Below are 20,765 nucleotides of genomic sequence, written 5' to 3'. Positions count from 1 at the left end.
AAGCTTTTCAGAAGATGGAAGCATGAAGTGCTCCAAAATCTCCTGATAGCTAGCTGCATTGACCCTGCCCTTGATAAAACACAGTGGACCAACACCAGCAGCTGACATGGCAACCCAGACCATCACTGACTGTGGGTACTTGACACTGGACTTCAGGCATTTTGGCATTTCCTTCTCCCCAGTCTTCCTCCAGACTCTGGCACCTTGATTTCCGAATGACATGCAAAACTGAGCAACAGTCCAGTGCTGCTTCTCTGTAGCCCAGGTCAGGCGCTTCTGCCGCTGTTTCTGGTTCAAAAGTGGCTTGACCTGAGGAATGCGGCACCTGTAGCCCATTTCCTGCACACGCCTGTGCACGGTGGCTCTGGATGTTTCTACTCCAGACTCAGTCCACTGCTTCCGCAGGTCCCCCAAGGTCTGGAATCGGTCCTTCTCCACAATCTTCCTCAGGGTCCGGTCACCTCTTCTCGTTGTGCAGCGTTTTTTGCCACACTTTTTCCTTCCCACAGACTTCCCACTGAGGTGCCTTGATACAGCACTCTGGGAACAGCCTATTTGTTCAGAAATTTCTTTCTGTCTTACCCTCTTGCTTGAGGGTGTCAATGATGGCCTTCTGGACAGCAGTCAGGTCGCAGTCTTACCCATGATTGCGGTTTTGAGTAATGAAACAGGCTGGGAGTTTTTAAAAGCCTCAGGAATCTTTTGCAGGTGTTTAGTTAATTAGTTGATTCAGATAATTAGGTTAATAGCTCGTTTAGAGACCCTTTTCATGATATGCTAATTTTTTGAGATCATCAGTATTAAAACAATAAAAGACCTGAAATATTTCAGTTGGTGTGCAATGAATCTAAAATATATGAAAGTTTAATTTTTATCATTACATTATGGAAAATAATGAACTTTATCACAATATGCTAATTTTTTGAGAAGGACCTGTAGGTATGCGCGTTTGAATATGTGCACAGGCTAGAGGTCTGATACCCGACCCGAGCCCGACGGGTCCCGAAAAATGTGCGGGTTTCGGGTCGGGTTCGGGTCAATGTTTAATGAACAGCCTCGGGTTCGGGTCGGGTTCGGGTTTAACTAAGAAAAACTAAATAGGCTATATATAGTTTGCGTGCCGTGTGCTTTGCCTGCTTGCTGTGTTGTGGTGACCGGCACGCGAGAGAGAGAAAGTAGGCTACATAGTAGGCTACGTGCGCAGATGTGCAATATGTGCATACACACAGGCTCTCTCTCTCAAATATAATGATAATGATATATATATATATATATATATATATATAATTTTTATAAATTATTTGTTTTATTTTATCATATCATTTATATCACAAAACTGTTTTGCGCATGTGCTACCGCTCTCGCGCGCTATTTCAGTCACAATACAGACAGACAGCAGACGTGAAAAAATGGTATTTGCTGTGAGAAACAGAATGGACCTCGGGTTCGGGTCGGGTTCAGGCTTAATATGTAAATGTAATTGTCGAGTCGGGTCGGGTTAAATGATCGCGGGTTCGGGCTTCAGTTTAAAGCCCGTGCAGACCTCTAGCACAGGCATGTAGTCCTTCCCTAAAAAAACAACCCTCAAAAAAACTACTTGTCTGGCCCTAAAATTTAATTTATAATACAGAATTGTATCGCTTCGGCGTAGCCTCGTGAATCGGAATTATCCCGACAACAATTATCTGTACAGAGGTAAAGGGAAGGAGGCCTTCACAGGGAGGGACTAGTGACACTTCAGGACTGCGTTGTCGTCGAGTCCAGACGCAGGTCCTTCATCAGATCTGGATATGGCCTGGATCCGGCGGACTGCGGTAAACCTCGGGATAAACAGAGACTAATATTAGCGTAGATGCCATTCTTCTTATGATGTAACGAGTACATCAGGATTTATGGGAAGTGTTCCCGGTTCCGGCTAACCTGATCAATGCAGCCTTACATTGAATTATAGAAGTCTATAGTGTGTTGTGTGTATGCTAGGTCAAAGAGATGTGTTTTAGTCTAGCTTTGAACTGACAGAGTGTCTGCTTCCTGGACAAAGTTAGGAAGACTGTTCTAAAGTTTTAGTGCTAAATAGGAAAAGGATCTACCGCCAGCAGTCGATTTTGATATTCTAGGTATTATCAACTGGCCGGAATTTTGAGATCGCAATAGGCGTGAAGGACTATAATGTTTTAAAAGCTCACTCAAGTACTGGGGAGCTAAACCATTTAGTGCTTTGTAAGTAATCGGTAATATTTTAAAATGTATTCAATGTTTAATAGGGAGCCAATGCAGTGTTGACAGAACCGGGCTAATATGGTCATACTTCCTGGTTTTGGTAAGAACTCGAGCTGCTGCGTTTTGGACCAGCTGTAGTTTGTTTCTTAGGCGTGCAGGGCAACCACCCAGTAGAGCATTACAATAATCTAGCCTTGATGTCATGAACTAACTGTTCCGCATCGGTCAATGAGAGCATGACGTAATTTAGATAAATTTTTAAGATGGAAAAATGCGGTTTTACAGATACTAATTCACGTGACTTTCAAATGAAAGATTGCTATCAAAGATCACACCCAGGTTCCTAACCGACGACGAAGACTTGACAGAGCAGCCATCAAGTGTTAGACAGTTTTCTGGGTTATAGTGTGAGGAAGTTTTTTGTACCATAATTAGAATCTCTGCTTTTTCAGAATTAAGTAGTAGAAAGTTACTAGTCATCCAATGTTTTATATCAGCTATGCATTCTGTTAATTTTGTGAATTGGTAAGTTTCGTCAGGGCGCGAAGAAATATAGAGCTGAGTTTCATCAGCATAACAGTGAAAACTAATGCCATGCTTTCTAAATTATATCTCTTAAGGGTAGCAGTAATGGTGAACAGTAATGGTCCTAGTACTGAGCCTTGTGGTACACCATACTGAACTTGTGATCGATAAGACATCTCTTAATTTACTGCAACAAACTGATAACGGTCAGATAAGTATGATCTAAACCATGCTAATGCAATTCCACTAATGCCGACATAATTTTCGAGTCTATTCAAAAGAATGTTGTGGTCAATGGTATCAAATGCAGCACTAAGATCGAGTTACACTAATAGAGAGATACAACCGCGATCAGATAAGAGCAAATCATGTGTAAAAACCTCGCAGATATCATTTCTTTCTAAAAAGGAACACAGTTTTTTGAAGATACAGTTGACGATACTGCCTGGGACACATTTTAATCTCACATACTATTAAGGATGGATAGTATGGAAATTGGACATTGTTTCTTGATTTTCGGCCATAATCTCGGTTTATCACAGTTCATTTACCTGAAGTGGTTTGCTGTGATGATCGGTTCTGTGACGTGCACCGATAGAGAAGCATGTCTATTGGCTGCAATGAAAGTTGATTGCACAACCAACCATAGAATAAGGAGATGCTTTTTGAAAATTATTATACAGGCCTATATATTTTTTGCGCTGAATTCGTATCGCTTTCCTAGGCTTTTTTTTAAAGTGTTTTTTTTTTTTACAATTTGAACTGGAATGGCATCCCCCCTCAAACTTTAAGCATCTCTAGAACTAGACATGTTCTCCTTAATTTTCAATTTTGGGGAACTATTCCTTTAATGTAAATGCATTATGCACCTTGAATTTGTAACACTGATACATTAAACATATAAAAGATCCCCTCAAGCACAGACCTTTTGGCTGCTGCAATCAAAAAAAGAGAGAGAAAGAAAACACGCTGCTTGTATGATACATTTATTTAGGAATAGAGGGAAACAGGTTTCCTTATATACTTGTCCAGACTCAGAAATCACTAAAATCAAATTTCATACTTGACCATATTGCATAGAAACCCTGATAAAATTAAACTATTCACCTGAAAGCGATTATCAGAACATAAACTTTCCTCACTTAGACACCTTCGGGCAATGGTTTTTCTTATGTATCTTTAGAGTAGATAAACTGGTGAAACTCTTCTCACATGAAGAGCACTGCGGTTTCTCTCCAGTGTGATTTCTTTGGTGTTGTTTTAATGCACCTGATGTAATAAAGGCCTTCCCACAGTCAGAGCACAAATGAGGTCTCACACCAGTATGAATACTCTCATGCACTTTTAAAGTCGCCAGTCGCGAAAAACTCTTTCCACAAAAAGAACAAACGTGAGGCTTCACACCAGTGTGAACTTTAAGGTGTTCTTTTAAGTTAGACAAATAAACAAATGTTTTATCACACTGATCACAGCTGAATGATCTCAATCCAGAGTGAGAGAGCAAATGATCTTTGAGAATGTTTTTGTAAACAAAACTCTTTCCACACTGAGAGCATGTATACGGCCTTTCTCCAGTGTGAATTTTCATGTGATATCTTAGGTGTCCTGTGCGATTGAATCTCTTTCCACACTGAGTGCATGACAACAGCTTTTCTCCAGTGTGAGATCTCATGTGTCGGTTAAGGCCTGATTTATCTATGAAACTCTTTCCACACTCAAAACAGAAGAACGGTTTTTCTCCAGTGTGAATTCTCATGTGTCTCTTAAAGAGTGATTTGTGCAAGTAAAACATTCCACACTCAGAGCAGGTGAAAGATCCTTTGACTCCAGATTTTCCAGCTTGTTTCTGTGTGAAATTCTCTTCAGTCTGTGAAATCACTGCATTTCCATCTTCATTTGTGAAATAATGAGGTTTTTGAAATTGTTGCTGTTTGTCTTCATTCACTTCCATCGGGTCTAAAAACAACATTAAATTCCCATAATTCAATTAAAAAAGAACAAATGAGAAGAAGAAATAATGTTCATTCTTAATTTAGCACAAATCTAGTTTACTACCGAGTCTACTAGTATCTAGTTTTAAATGTATTGTTATATCCTCAGGAGAACCAGAACTTTCTCGTTTTTTTTGTTGTTTATTTTGTCAGTAGATTATTTGGAGCATAAGAAACAAATGGAGATTTTTTTTTTAAAGATAGTTTATTCATATTTTGTCTGTACACCAGGACTCAGTTATTAAGAAAATAAAATGACATTAGACATGTATAGGCATTCTTTTTTAATTTACCAATACATTTTTATAACAGAGTATGATTTGAAAAACTATTTTACTTTATGCAATGTGTAAAATCACCATAAACGGGTAGTCCCATTCTATACAATTTATTTAATTTGCATATTAATGTGTTCTTGTGGCAACATGTAATGAATGAGTTATACTGTTATAATGAGTAATAACATGGCAACATTTTCATGAGAATATCTCATTTTATCTAAGTCCTGGGGCCAGATGTATAAACGCTGCAATTTGCAAAACACCGCGTCAAAAACTATCCGACCAATGAGATTGGCGCTTTTGCTCACGTGTCTGGAGCTTCTGAAGTTACAGTAAAACACAACTTGGGGGCGCTCAAACACAGAACGGTCTTGCCGAGCACAAATGCGTAACGGCGAAGAAGATGCGCCAAGTAGCGTCTACAGTACACCATAGATATCCATAATAAAGGCTAGATGTCTCGTCCGCGCTGCTGGCCAATGGCCTTTATTATGCATATCTATGGTCTACACTGCCGGGAAGAAATAAGACGAGGAAGATGCAAGGCAAGATGAATGTAGAGCTGCTGGTCTCGTTGGTTTCGGAACATAAAGAACTATATGACAAACGCGACAGCGACTAGAAACTAGGACTATTTCTGTTTTACATTAAGCGCCATCTAATGTCAGGGAATGAATTTGCATGTTCACTCGGCTCAACGTCAGCAAAAATCGCTTGGGTGTGAACACGAAAAACGCGTTGAAAAACGCTGACGAATAACGCGCGCCGATATTCGTCCCGGTGTGTACGGGGCTTAAGACTCATAAATGGTATTAACCCCAGTGACGGGTAGGGACGGGGTTGGGGTAGGTCATATATTTATATATACAGTAATGTAACGTTAAGTCAACGGCGTTGATAAACACGCTGAAAAGCGATTATGCGTGTTGATAGCACGCCAAAAATGGAAATACGAATTGGCGTGTCATACATACGCTATTTCATGAGATCAGTCTGGGGCGGGAGGAGACGCATGTACGCACAATCTTCAGCTGACTGGTATGGCGTTATTTCCGTAAAATGTCGAGAGCGTATTATTGTAGCGCGAAAGTACCTTAATATAATGCGCGAGCGCGAATCTCTCTGCTCGCGCGCGGAATATAATGTGCCGAGCGCGAATCTCTCTCGAGAAACTGGGCGCGCGTTTTTAGATACACTTCTCTTGTAAGAATTCTCTCTCTGGGCTCGCTCAGAGAATATGCATGCACTTAAAACGTGTTCAGTGCAATCGCGAATCTCTCCTCTTCCCCAGCAAACAATTTTAGGTTATAAGAACGTTTTCATAACGTTCCCATTAAGTTATAAAAACGTTATTTCTGAATGTTATAGGAACGTTCAAAACGTCCAGTTTTTTAGACGTTGTTAACGTTATTTCCTGGTTATAATAACGTTAGAACATTCAATTCTCCCTTTATATAAACGTTCTATTAATGTTTTTCTAAGAAAATGAAAAACGTTTCATTCAATAAAAAAACATTAAGAAAGGTTTTAATAATTATTAAAACCTTTCTTAATGTTTTTTATATAACAAGGTAGCCTATATAATAGGCCTATATGAAGAACTTAAAACAAGAACTTTCAGATTTTAAAATTAAGACAAAAAGATCTAGAAAGATAATTTTAAAAAGACCCATGAATCATGTCTATAATATGTGTAATGTAGTCCACTGAAGTCGAGATGAATTGAACCCAAGTATAGTTTATTCCAATAAACCGATTTGGGTTGAAGTGACAATATTAAATTAACTTGAACATAAACTTGGACTAAACATAGAATCACCAATGGTACAGGGAACAAAGACAAGAGACAATGGGAACACAAGGACAAGGATTATTAGTTAAAGTTCATTTAATGTATATAGCTCATTTTTACAACAGCCACTGGCTGGCCAAAGTGCTTTACAGAACAGCAGAAAAAAGGGGAAAAAACCCTACATAACATATGGAATAGCAATTTCTGATTGGTTGTTGCCGTTTTGACAGCGTTTATGCCAAGAGCAAAGAGAAAGAAATCGAAGAGAAGAGTAAAGGCATGCGCGAACGCACGGGACACAGTCTAAGCACATAAACGCTTACTTTAAGCGAAGAGGAGAGATTCGCGATTGCACTGAACACGTTTAAAGTGCAGGCATGTTCTCTGAGTGAGCCCAGAGAGAAAATTCTTACAAGAGCAGCGTGTATCTGAGAGTGCGCCAGTTCCCGCGCGCGAGCAGAGAGATTCACGCTCGCGCATTATATTAATGTACTTTCGCGCTACAATAATGTGCTCTCGACATTTGATAGGGAAATAACGCCATAACTGGGGTTTATAGATTTGATCATTCAGTCGATCGATTTTAAAGCCAAAGAGAAGGAGTTGTAATGGTGAAACCTAAACATGTGGTATCTCTGAAAAGCCCTGAATGTGCTCTTTACAGGAAAACCAGACTCAAAAGTCGAAGCCTGGATCTCAAGAGGATATGTGAGTTTTCATCTTAATGTTCCTCATCAGTCATTAAAGAGAATGAAGGAAAACACCAACCTATTTGTTCCTCTGTATCTTCATCTTTTATTCTGCAGGGTTCTTCCTTAAAGGGATACTTCACCTCTGTAAGAATGATGAATGTGTATTTAAAATGGGTCATTTATTTAGAAGAAATGTGAAATTATTTTTGAATTCATAAATCTCTCATCCCAGGGGGATATGAGGGTGTAAAGCGCGGTAATTCGAAAATACTACAGGTTTTCAAAAAAAAAAAAAAAAATTATCACATAGAACTGTGTATGTGCATTTATTAATTCATGTTTTTAATTCACGAGATTCATGTTTGGAATTATTAATGAAGGTTTGATCGCAGTTTTAGTCACAGAAACCAGCGCAAGCGGCTCGTCAAGTCTTCTCTTTCGCCCTCTCAAAATGCGCAAATGTCTTCACATCCATTTATTCACATTGATTTTGCTCTGCAAGCAAGCTGCACGGTACAATACAAGACTTTAGTGCTTTATATCAGGCCAATTTATAAATTCAAGCGATTTTAAACTATAAACTTTGAGTGTACTCGCGCGCCCTCTTCAGTCAGTGCTCAACCAACACCCACACACATAGCCGTCTCTCACGAGTGTCAGATTTTCGTGGCTTATTACACATAAACGTTCAAATACACACATAGTTATGTCAAAATGCCCGTCTTGGTGAATATTTGTGTCAATTATGTGAATGTGAAAAGCATGTGTAAAAGCATGTCCCCATTCATTAGGTCTTAAGTGACAGCAGCCTTTAAAAACTGCTGTCTATTGGCTGCCTGTGTTAATAATGATAATCAAACAACCAAAGAATATCTTAAATAAGGATTAATAGCTTAAATAAGGATTCATATTTAAATGATACAGTTATGATTATGCAGAGTAATTTAATATGATATTCAATTTATGTGGTATTTTTACTTGAATACTACTGTGAGACCTATATACCTGAAGAAAATATACAGCATTGCTTAATTATCTTTATTCTATTGTTTTTATTTATGCTACTGCTTCCAATGTGTTTAATCGTTGTTTTATTACTGATTATTGCAACAAATTACCTAATAAAAAAAAACAAATACACTGAGTGAGTGACCAAACATTTTGGTGAGTTTATTGTCATTTCTTTTAAAATATGTATACATATATAAAAACATATAAAGGAGTTAATATTTAAGTATTGTAAGTATGTTGTTCTTTTTTTTTTTACCATGGTGGTATCAGTACAACAGACTACTAGTTTTTGGTATGGTGACATCCGTAATCTGGTGACTCTCTGCGTGGATCTGCGTCTGTCTGTGTGAATTGGTCTTTTAAGTTCCACATAAGTCAACGAGAATGAAGGAAAACACCAACCTATTTGTTCCTCTGTATCTTCATCTTTTATTCTGCAGGGTTCTACCTTAATCTCCATCTTTACAATAGTATGTCCGTAGTTTCTCCTGGAGTAATTCCTCCTGCTTGCTTCTTCTTCTCCTGTGGGAAGATGTGAATATTCCCCAGCATTTAAACTCTCATGAACGGCTGTGGGAGCTTCACTGACTGAAGGAGTGAATTGTGGTCGTTGTTGCTCATTTAGCAGATGATCATCACACTTACAATCACTCGAGATTATTCAGCTTTAAGTGTTTTGATCAAACTATAACAATTCAACTCTAGCTGGTTTTTATGTTGCTCTTACATTAGATAACATTTACATGCATTAAAACTGTTTATCAGGCTTCATTAAATAAAAATAAAAACAACTCAATCTTCAAAAATTGTAATGTGAAAAACAGTCAGTAACAAGTTTGTTTCACGAGCGTAATGAACAACATCAGTCGGTTCATTTCGATTCATTTCTGAGTGATTAACTATGAACGGACTCGTTTAGTCGTTCGGATTTAGATTTCTCCTAATAAATGATAAAATGAATGTACTCACAGTCTGTAAAACAGCAGATTTAGAGCAGAATGAACGGCTGTGTTCCACTTCTCATGTTTATGTTCCCTTCCCTCGCTCACTTCTCTTCTTCTCCTAGACTCGGATGTGTGTCATTGCTTCGGTTGCTCAAGCGCCTCTACTGGCGGGAAACAATCTATAAACTATCTAAACTTCATTAGATACAAAACAACCAATATAAAATCTATTATCTTGTTTAAGATTATACAAACACTATTTATTTCCCCAAATATATTTGATTTGGGATAAAGTTTTACACTTGTAATTGAATTGAATTGTAATTTGTATTCACCTTCTGGAGTCAGAATTTTGAATTAATTTTATAGGCTTCAAGTTATAACTCAAGCTCAAAACAAGTTAATTACTTTTTTGGACTAAATTGTTTGTCAAAATATAGCATATAACCAGAGGTGGAAAGAGTAATCAAATATTCTACTCAAGTAAAAGTACTACTACTTCAATGAAATTTTACTTAAGTACAAGTAAAATTACAGGTCTAAAAATCTACTCAAGTAAAAGTAAAAAGTAGCTTATTTAATATTTACTCAGAGTAAAAGTTACTGAGTTACTTTTTAAACAGCGGGGGTGGGATGGGGGACTCTCCCGTGTAGGGTTGTAATGGTATGAGATTTTCACAGTATGATAACGTCTCAGAAAATATCACGGTTTACAGTATTAATCAATTATTAAATAAATAAACTGTATTATTAAATTATGGTTATTATTATTATCATCAGTTAAAATGACAGTTAAATTAATGAAAACGAGGTTTTTTGGTTGAACAAATGCTTTTAATTATAACAAACTTGAAACCATTTGTTTGTTTTGTTTATTAAATTTCAATAAAACATGTCTAATCAATTAAATTCGATAATTGATAATGAATTAGATTAACAACTAACAAACGGTGGTAATCAAATGTAAATTTAAACTTGTGTCCTTTTATTTTTCGGGGAAGCGCTGCAAAAACAGATTTACTAAATTAAACCATGGACAAAAAATATATTCCTTTAAATAATGTTTATATAAAATGTATTATTATTGTTGTTATCATTATTATTTTGAGAAGTAGGCTACGTTCTATTGTATGCCTACAATAGTCATATATTTCTGTCATAATTTCTCCTAAAACCGAACTTTTATTTTGACGGGTTGTAGTGAAGACCAAAAGTGTAAAAAAAAAAAAGTGTTTCAAAGTGTATTTGACAAGTAGGGCTGGGGTAAACGATTATTAATTAAACGATTAGTCTGTCGAATATTTTATCGATTAGTCGACTAATCTAACGACTAATTGAACGATTCTTTTTTGTAACATGGAAATTGCAGGAGTGCACATTCAATGCACAACAATTTTGATCTGGTTCTTACAGAGTATCTACACTGTAAAATGTTTGGTAGGCTACTCAAATAAGCCCTATCACACTTGGATGTGGTGCTCATTTTAATGTTTTCAGTGCTCATAAAAAACATCCGGACTGATTTTTCGGTTTTGTTGACGGGGGTGGGGTTTACATGCGCTTCATAAGGCACACACGCACATTTGCACACACACACGCGCAAGGTCTCTCGCTCTCTCCCTCGCTGCGCGCGCTACACGGTTTGGAGCTCGCGAGCTCTAGATTCCGGGAGATTTTAACTAATTTGCGGTCATCAGGGAGCCGCTATCACTATGCGGGAGACTTGGGATGTCAACTCCATTTGACAAAGAGCGCAAATAACGACACCATTACGTTTGGGACTAAATTTGAAGCATTCCCATACCTTCGATGATTTAGTGCGAGCTGGGTTTTTTAGGACTTTTTCTTTTGTTGGGACTTTTGCATGGCTTTGTTGTGAATTCTGTGAAGAGGTTGCTGTTTCGTCCTCGATTCTGCAATGTTTCGGTCTCCCACGTGTGTGTGGCGAGCTGTACCGCCGGGAACGGTGCAAAAAAATAAATACATAAATAAATAAAGAAGCGTCGACAAAAAAATATGACGTCGACGAATTTTTGACGTCGAAGCGTCGACGTCATCGACGCGCCGCTACAGGCCTAGTTTTTCTCAAATAAAATTATGAAAATGCCCATTAGGCGTTCTCTCAGAGCAGCTCTGGAAATGTTCATGTATTCATGTCCTCAAATTGTTTGTGAGACGCTGAAAACACCATGAACGTCACGCGTACTTGAGAATGTAGTAGACAAAGCGGCGCAGCTCAGCAGAACAAATAGGGTTAACGTTATATATTTACATGCAGTATTTTTGTGCTTAAATATTCACAGACCATGTCGCGATTGGATTTATTGCACAGTTCTACTTTCCACGTATTCGTCCATCCATTATTTTGCGTGTTTTACGTGACATCTGCATTAATAATTCCATTTTCATGACTGGATTCCGGGATTCCCTCTGCATCACGTAAGTCATTCGGCCTTAAGTTATAATCGGGACATACCTTTATCTGCAGGAGAGATGGTGTCCTATGTATCCTCCTTTTGCAGCCACTTTGCGTCCACATTTTTTGCAAATTGGATATCTATCCTCGAGGACAACCACGTTTTTTTCCTACAAAGTATTTTCATACGGGCCATAATTCGCTTCATAAGAATACGAGAGCGCTTCGCTTTCAGCTTCATCTGGTTCTGCGTCACCTTTCTTGCGCGTTTGTTCTCCCGCCCTTCAACCAATGCAGTAGTTTCCGGAGTGTGATTTTTTTTTCCTCTCCCTTGTATTATTATTTTTTACTCAGTAACGGATATGATTTCAAATGTAGCGAAGTACAACACTTCAAACAAAACGTACTTAAGTAAAAGTAAAAGTACAGATTTTAAAAACTACTTAAAAAAGTAGAAGTACACAAAAAAACTAATTACGTAACGCGAGTAAATGTAATTCGTTACTTTCCACCTCTGCATATAACTATATAATGTAAGAGCCTAAATGACCGTAAACCTTATTTCATAACTAGCAGGTGGAAAAGTTTCACTGCTGAATGATCACAGACACAGAACACATTCAAGCAATTTCATCTTCTCTCAGTGATGTGTTTGTCGAGTTCATATTATGAGATTAATCGCCTCTTCAAATATACATAAAAAACAACTGGTGCCATTTTTAGTCAAAAGAATAATTGTTTACTACTACTGGTTCATTAACAATGCTGAATACAATGTTAAACCTCTTGAGCTATTGTAAGCTAAATTAAATCTATTTAGTTAAATAAATCACAAGTTCTTGGTTATTTTTATTTCTCACATTTACACAATGTGCAGAGAGTGATTTCAATCCAATAAAGTCTTCAATATGTTCTCAATGCATCACCTCTAAACAGCGTGACTAAAAACAAGTTGTTTGTAATATGAATGATATTTGATAGACTATTGTTGATATTGTTTCACAAATGCCTCCTATATGTACAATGAAAATGATTAAAGGGGCTATATGTATTTTTTAGCGGCCTCTATCGGTGATGTTTCAGATTGCAACCAATTTTTACAAGAGCGCTCTTGCGCGTGCTCGAACAAAAGAGCGAGCACTCATGGTACCGGCCACACTGAGACTTTCAACACACCGGAGAAAGCATCACACAACATGCTGGAAACTGGAAGACTGACCCCAGGAAGTTCCTATAGAGAGCTTTTTCCCTGTGAGAGGTTTCCGGTTCCATGGCTCCTTAGGGAGCTTTACGCCATGTTTCTCCTTTTTCTTTAATCTTTCTTTATTTTCGTCTTCGGACTTTCCTACATTCAGTTTCAGTGAAATCAACGTAATCGGCAACTTCAACTTTAAAGAGACTCTTTGAACCAACCAGCAACTGCACCTCAAAGCACATTCAAACTAACGCGCTCCCTCGCTCTGAAAGACCACGTGAACGCGTGACACGAGGACAGAGACACACACACACGCTTTCGTTCTCAGCCACTCGAAGAATCATGCAAGTATCGTAACTCCTATCGATCTAAATGCTTTAAGATCTGTTTACCCCATTCAGGGGATTTGATCTTTGTGTCTCTCAAGGTTCATTTTGTCTGTGGTTTATGCCGTACTGCAATCTCTAATCCTGACCTTTAGTTTCACTTTCTTATCCTCTTACTCTCTCGCTCTCTCTCCCTCTCACTCTCTCACTCAGGCCATGTCCACACGGACACGGGTATTTTTATAACCGGAGTTTTTCCTACAGCGTTTTTAAAAAAAATCCCGTCCACACATGCTCGGTCTCCGTCTACATGAAAACGTAAAAACACGCAATCAAGCGCGATCAAGAGCATGCCATGCCAGCAGGCGGCGATATAAACCTTAACCGTAAAGCCACGTTGGCCAATCAGAAGCGCAAATCTGATGTCAAACACAGCTGATAACGGCGCACACTCTGACGTCGCAAGGCAAAAACCCCGGTTTCACTGTCTACACGACAACACTGTAACCGGCGTTTCTGAAAATCCTCACCCTGGCAGGGGTTTTCAAAAATGTTCGGTTTCAGTGCGTTTTCGTGTGGACGAACGCCCGAACCGCGTAAAAAAAGTCACGGTTATAAAAATACCCGTGTCCGTGTGGACAGGGCCTCAATCTCTCTCTCTCACTCCCGTTGTTATTCATTTGTCTCGTTAGTTTTACTGTTTACTGTACATACATGTATCCCAGGTTTAAATGTAGAATTCTGTATCCGTAGTTTCATTTTATTAAAACCATATTCTTGATTGCTTCTGTCTAAAATGCTCATTTGTACAAAGTCAATGAAATGTTTGATCTAGCTACAAAGCTTTACAATTCGTTACTATTTCAGTAACCTAAATTTTATAATAACAAGAAGGTGATTTTTCATGGCCATAAAATAGCTTTTTTGTGAATTATAAGAAAGAGATAATTTTTGTTGAAAATTGATAAGTTAATCTTACGGCCGTTTGCTGGACAGACCGATCGTTTGATAACTAAATTAATTCCTTTAAAGTCATCTCATATAATCAATCTGTAATGAGACTATTGATATATTAATGACGAACCATAACTCATTGTGGTGATCATTCATGTATACAATCGGTCTACACTCACCGGCCACTTTATTAGGTACACCTGTCCAACTGCTCGTTAACACTTAATTTCTAAGCAGCCAATCACATGGCGGCAACTCAGTGCATTTAGGCATGTAGACATGGTCAAGACAATCTCCTGCAGTTCAAACCGAGCATCAGTATGGGGAAGAAAGTTGATTTGAGTGACTTTGAACGTGGCATGATTGTTGGTGCCAGAAGGGCTGGTCTGAGTATTTCAGAAACTGCTAATCTACTGGGATTTTCACGCACAACCATCTCTAGGGTTTACAGAGAATGGTCCGAAAAAGAAAAAACATCCAGTGAGCGGCAGTTCTGTGGACGGAAATGCCTTGTTGATGCCAGAGGTCAGAGGAGAATGGCCAGACTGGTTCGAGCTGATAGAAGGGCAACAGTGACTGAAATAACCACTCGTTACAACCGAGGTATGCAGCAAAGCATTTGTGAAGCCACAACACGCACAACCTTGAGGCGGATGGGCTACAACAGCAGAAGACTCCACCGGGTACCACTCATCTCCACTACAAATAGGAAAAAGAGGCTACAATTTGCAAGAGCTCACCAAAATTGAACAGTTGAAGACTGGAAAAATGTTGCCTGGTCTGATGAGTCTCGATTTCTGTTGAGACATTCAGATGTTAGAGTCAGAATTTGGCGTAAACAGAATGAGAACATGGAACCATCATGCCTTGTTACCACTGTGCAGGCTGGTGGTGGTGGTGTAATGGTGTGGGGGATGTTTTCCTGGCACACTTTAGGCCCCTTAGTGCCAATTGGGCATCGTTTAAATGCCACGGCCTACCTGAGCATTGTTTCTGACCATGTCCATCCCTTTATGGCCACCATGTACCCATCCTCTGATGGCTACTTCCACCATGTCACAAAGCTCTAATCATTTCAAATTGGTTTCTTGAACATGACAATGAGTTCACTGTACTAAAATGGCCTCCACAGTCACCAGATCTCAACCCAATAGAGCATCTTTGGGATGTGGTGGAACGGGAGATTCGCATCATGGATGTGCAGCCGACAAATCTGCGGCAACTGTGTGATGCCATCATGTCAATATGGACCAAACTCCCTGAGGAATGCTTCCAGCACCTTGTTGAATCTATGCCACGAAGAATTGAGGCAGTTCTGAAGGCAAAAGGGGGTCCAACCCGTTACTAGCATGGGGTACCTAATAAAGTGGCCGGTGAGTGTATTTGCAGCTTCGATGATTTAATGTAACTGTAATCTGTGATATGTTAATCATATTCCTGATTAATTATTACAATTCCCTATATATCATTTGAGCTAATTTAATGTAATTCCTAATGTTGTTACAAACCTTACAATAATAGGCTACTTTTATCAGCTTGACGTTGAACTAATGCTCCATGCTCGTACCATGATAACGTTACATTTGTGGTGTTATCTAGTATAAGGCATTTCACTAACTATTCGTGTATCTTTCACAATCAGCAATGTCAAAATAGGTAAATGGTAAATGGACTGCATTTATATAGCGCTTTCACAGACCCAATGGCCACCAAAGCGCTTTACATTTGCCTCACATTCACCCATTCACACACCGACGGGCGACGGCAGCCATGCAAGGCGCCATCCAGCTCGTCGGGAGCAGCTGGGGTTAGGTGTCTTGCTCATGGACACCTCGACACTTGGTCAGGTGGAACCGAGGATTGAACCACCAACCTTCCGGTTTGTAGACAACCCACATGAACCACTGAGCCACTGCCGCCCCAAGGTGAGTGTATAATATGATAACGAAAACGGTTAGTGAACTATACTGAACAATTTCCTTGAAACAGTAAGATCGTAGGAAGTAACATTACTGTACTGAACGTGTCTGGAAATGTGTATTATAAACAATATGATAGTAGTGGGATGAGTGACGTTAGACAGTAGATCTAGTACATAAAATAAAAGTTACATCCTAAAGCACCTACTTTTTGTTATCCTGGAACAGTCTTTTGTATTCATTTCATGTCTCATGTATGTTGTAGTTTACCTTGCTATTTCATTACAGTTTACCATTATTTCAGCATATCTGAAAACTTGTAATTTATCACAATAAAAATAGGGGAGGTCTCTCCATAATTCAAACGCTCTGCCGATGTTGATCCGTGTTTTCGTCCTAAGTCGATCCGATTCACGTTTGGCCTGACGAGCTTCAGCAAATAATTGTTTTGTTTTGTTTTTTATATTTATGTGGAGTTTGTGTTGGAGTGTGTGTTGTGCTGGAGGCAGGTCGTTGTTTGGTGTTATCAGACTCCATGTCCATGACTGTATATAAAAAGGAGAGGGGACTTCCGGTGACGCCATGAGCGAAGAAGCACCCTGATTTTACTGCTCTGGGGAAAGGCCCTGAAAACTAGCCGAAACCCTATTTTGTAACCCATATCTCATTATAAAGTATCGTCAAACAAAATCGATTATGTCTACACTTAAAAAAGAAGCTGACAAGAAGAGTAAATCTACAAAAAAAGAAGAAATACGTCAACATGCTGAAGCGGCCATGGATGTGAACGAAGACAAAATGGCGAAGGTGCTCGCGGAGTTACAACACTTTGAGACAGGAACACAACGACTCTTCTAACAACACTAAAGCTACGCTGTCTAGGGTGGAAACGTCCCTGAAAGATGTACTCGAGAACGGCTAATCTTGAGCAGCAAATTGGCGACACCAACCAGTGAATGTGAGACGCGGAAGACCAACTAGTCCGTCATGATCGTGTGATGCGCTATTTGCTAGGAAGAGAAGCCAAACTTTCAGCTAAGTGTGAGGACCTTGAGTCAAGAGCGAGGCGTAATAACCTGCGCATTTATGGGATACAAGAGGGAGAGGAGAAAAACTACATGATTCCCTTTATAACTGACATGATACAGACTTCACTCAAACTACCGGAGGACATGGATCTCTGTGTGGAGAGGGCACACGCTCCCTAACCTTGAAGCCTAAAGACTCGGCACCACCGCGGTCGATAATTGTCAGATTCTCTAGTTACCAAGTAAAAGAACAAATAATACGAGCAGCATGGAAAAGCCGTGACGTCACCTATCGGGGTCAGAGGGTGTATTTTGATCAGGACTACACGGCGGACATTCAGAAGAAACGTAAACAGCTTCGTGAAGTTATTAAGCAACTCAAACAGAAGAATGTGAGAGCTGTGTCGCCCCTTTCCTGCACAGCTGAAGATTTATTTGGACACAGGAGTGAAGACGTTCCCTACTCTCTCGAGAGCGGCAGCGACTCTGGGCGAGATGGGAATACACGTCAAGGTGGACGAGCGTGAGAACTGTCGAGAAGAGCTTTTGCGCAACGCCTGGACTACAGCATCCGAAGAAGCAGTAGAGGGAACACTGAGCGTCGCAGACATGCGGGCATTCATGTAAAGAGACAATAAAGTGTAGCGGAGAAGTAGGCATTCATTACCGGACTTTGCAAACATAAGTGACAAGCAATGTGAGAGTAGGCTAGTATAGGTATGTAAGTTACAACAAAAAAACTACTACTGGGCTGCCCACGACTTAGATCAATGGTCACTTGGGTTTGCCGGGATGAAGAGGCAATCTGGTACAAGATGGAACAAGGGAACTGTCAAAATATATTTCTTGATACTCTTCCATTTGTGAACCAAGACACATGGATGGAAAAAGGGTTGATTCTGTTGGGTCAAATGTTTGAGGACGGAGGTCTAGTGTCTTTCCAGCAGCTACAACATATGTATGACCTCCCAAACCAGGACCTGTTCAAATATTTACAATTGAGACACTATTTACATAAACATAAGGACTGGCATACTTTACAAAAGCCACCTTCTGACATTGAGCAGTTTTTTCTATCAGTAACAAAAGGGACGATAACTACTAAATACACTCACCTAAAGGATTATTAGGAACACCATACTAATATTGTGTTTGACCCCCCTTCGCCTTCAGAACTGCCTTAATTCTACGTGGCATTGATTCAACAAGGTGCTGAAAGCATTCTTTAGAAATGTTGGCCCCTATTGATAGGATAGCATCTTGCAGTTGATGGAGATTTGTGGGATGCACATCCAGGGCACGAAGCTCCCGTTCCACCACATCCAAAGATGCTCTATTGGGTTGAGATCTGGTGACTGTGGGGGCCATTTTAGTACAGTGAACTCACTGTCATGTTCAAGAAACCAATTTGAAATGATTCGAGCTTTGTGACATGGTGCATTATCCTGCTGGAAGTAGCCATCAGAGGATGGGTACATGGTGGCCATAAAGGGATGGACATGGTCAGAAACAATGCTCAGGTAGGCCGTGGCATTTAATCGATGCCCAATTGGCACTAAGGGGCCTAAAGTGTGCCAAGAAAACATCCCCCACACCATTACACCACCACCAGCAGCCTGCACAGTGGTAACAAGGAATGATGGATCCATGTTCTCATTCTGTTTACGCCAAATTCTGACTCTACCATCTGAATGTCTCAACAGAAATAGAGACTCATCAGACCAGGCAACATTTTTCCAGTCTTCAACTGTCCAATTTTGGTGAGCTCTTGCAAATTGTAGCCTCTTTTTCCTATTTGTAGTGGAGATGAGTGGTACCCGGTGGGGTCTTCTGCTGTTGTAGCCCATCCGCCTCAAGGTTGTGCGTGTTGTGGCTTCACAAATGCTTTGCTGCATACCTCGGTTGTAACGAGTGGTTATTTCAGTCAAAGTTGCTCTTCTATCAGCTTGAATCAGTCGGCCCATTCTCCTCTGACCTCTAGCATCAACAAGGCATTTTCGCCCACAGGACTGCCGCATACTGGATGTTTTTCCCTTTTTACACCATTCTTTGTAAACCCTAGAAATGGTTGTGCGTGAAAATCCCAGTAACTGAGCAGATTGTGAAATACTCAGACCGGCCCGTCTGGCACCAACAACCATGCCACGCTCAAAATTGCTTAAATCACCTTTCTTTCCCATTCTGACATTCAGTTTGGAGTTCAGGAGATTGTCTTGACCAGGACCACACCCCTAAATGCATTGAAGCAACTGCCATGTGATTAGATAATTGCATTAATGAGAAATTGAACAGGTGTTCCTAATAATCCTTTAGGTGAGTGTATATCTCTCACTTTTATAAAATATTACAAAGAGAAGCTGCTGAGGATACAAAAAGTTATAAAGGAGAAATGGGAACTAGAAATGAATATAATAATTACAAATGAGGAATGGGAACAAATGTTTCAAGAGGGGCATAAAATATCAAGTAGTCCAATGTTGAGAGAATTTGAGTGGAAAACAAAAGTAAGGTTATTTAGGACCCCTTTTATCACATCTAAGTTTGGTTGGACTTCAGACAAATGTTGGAGGGGCTGTGGTCTTGTGGGAGATCACACTCATATATTTTGGGATTGTCCAAAATTATTGAACTATTGGAAAGACATACAAGATGAAATTGCTAAGTGTTTGAGTATTAAGATTCCACTGGACCCATCCTTTATTATTCTGGGAATTTTTGAGAACAAAATCAGGACTAATTATCATATTCATCTCTTGAAAATCCTGCTTGTACTTGCAAAAAAAAAAAAAAAAAAGATTACAGTCTCCTGACTGTAGATTACAGACCACAGCCCCCCCACAATCTCTCAATGGAAGAATAAGGTGAAGGAAGTGTACTATACAGGGCTCTACAGTGCGACCATTTTGCTCGCATATACCCCTAAAAATCGATACGTGCGAACCGGAAAAAAGATTTACGAGCACAGTGTGCGAGTAACTACCTACCATAATCGAAAACAAGACGATAACTAAATAAAAACTAGTTTTGATTGACAAAAACTATGACGAAAATCTATTGACATTTTCGTCAACAAATAAAGAAAAATAGACAAAAATGTTAGATAGTGACGATCCAGTAAGAACTGATGTCCTGCGTTTGTGGTAGATGCGCATATTTGTACTGTAACGTGCTGATCTACACAGCGGCACACGGGTTGACATGCGCTGCATCTCATCAAACGTTAAAAAATGTAAATGTCTGGGAGAATTAGTAGAGCAGACACATAGATCTGAATAAGAGTGACGACGCAAAAAAAAGAGCTCTATTTGGTTCGGTGTTCTGCGCACACACCCGACCCGAAGCGCGCAGCCATGCACAATTGCACACACACACACACAGCGCGCGAGGACTGAACTGAGCTCTCTTTCGTGTCTGAATGGACTAATACACACAACATTATGTCGTAATGTCCATTTTGGAGAGTATTCACGT

General features: G+C 39.6%; 2 protein-coding genes across 2 annotated transcripts in view; both read right to left on the bottom strand.

Annotated features, from left to right (window-relative positions):
- LOC130073045 (gastrula zinc finger protein XlCGF7.1-like) overlaps positions 1 to 20,765 on the bottom strand; it is a 471,752-nt gene that overhangs the window by 196,410 nt on the left and 254,577 nt on the right. The window lies entirely within an intron of this gene.
- On the bottom strand, positions 3,730 to 9,177 carry LOC130073069 (gastrula zinc finger protein XlCGF7.1-like). Its single transcript, XM_056238496.1, has 3 exons — positions 8,961 to 9,177; positions 7,578 to 7,623; positions 3,730 to 4,701 (listed from the first exon to the last, which is right to left on the bottom strand). Exons 1-3 carry the CDS (start codon positions 8,970 to 8,972, stop codon positions 3,884 to 3,886), a joined length of 876 nt encoding a protein of 291 aa, XP_056094471.1. The 5' UTR covers positions 8,973 to 9,177; the 3' UTR covers positions 3,730 to 3,883.

This window comes from Rhinichthys klamathensis, unplaced genomic scaffold (genome assembly GCF_029890125.1).
Source record: "Rhinichthys klamathensis goyatoka isolate OS25496 unplaced genomic scaffold, OSU_Roscu_1.1 h1tg000523l_1, whole genome shotgun sequence".
In the NCBI taxonomy this organism is placed as follows: domain Eukaryota; kingdom Metazoa; phylum Chordata; class Actinopteri; order Cypriniformes; family Leuciscidae; genus Rhinichthys; species Rhinichthys klamathensis.
Note: the sequence above shows the minus strand (reverse complement) of the source record. Positions and strands in the feature narration are given on the sequence as shown.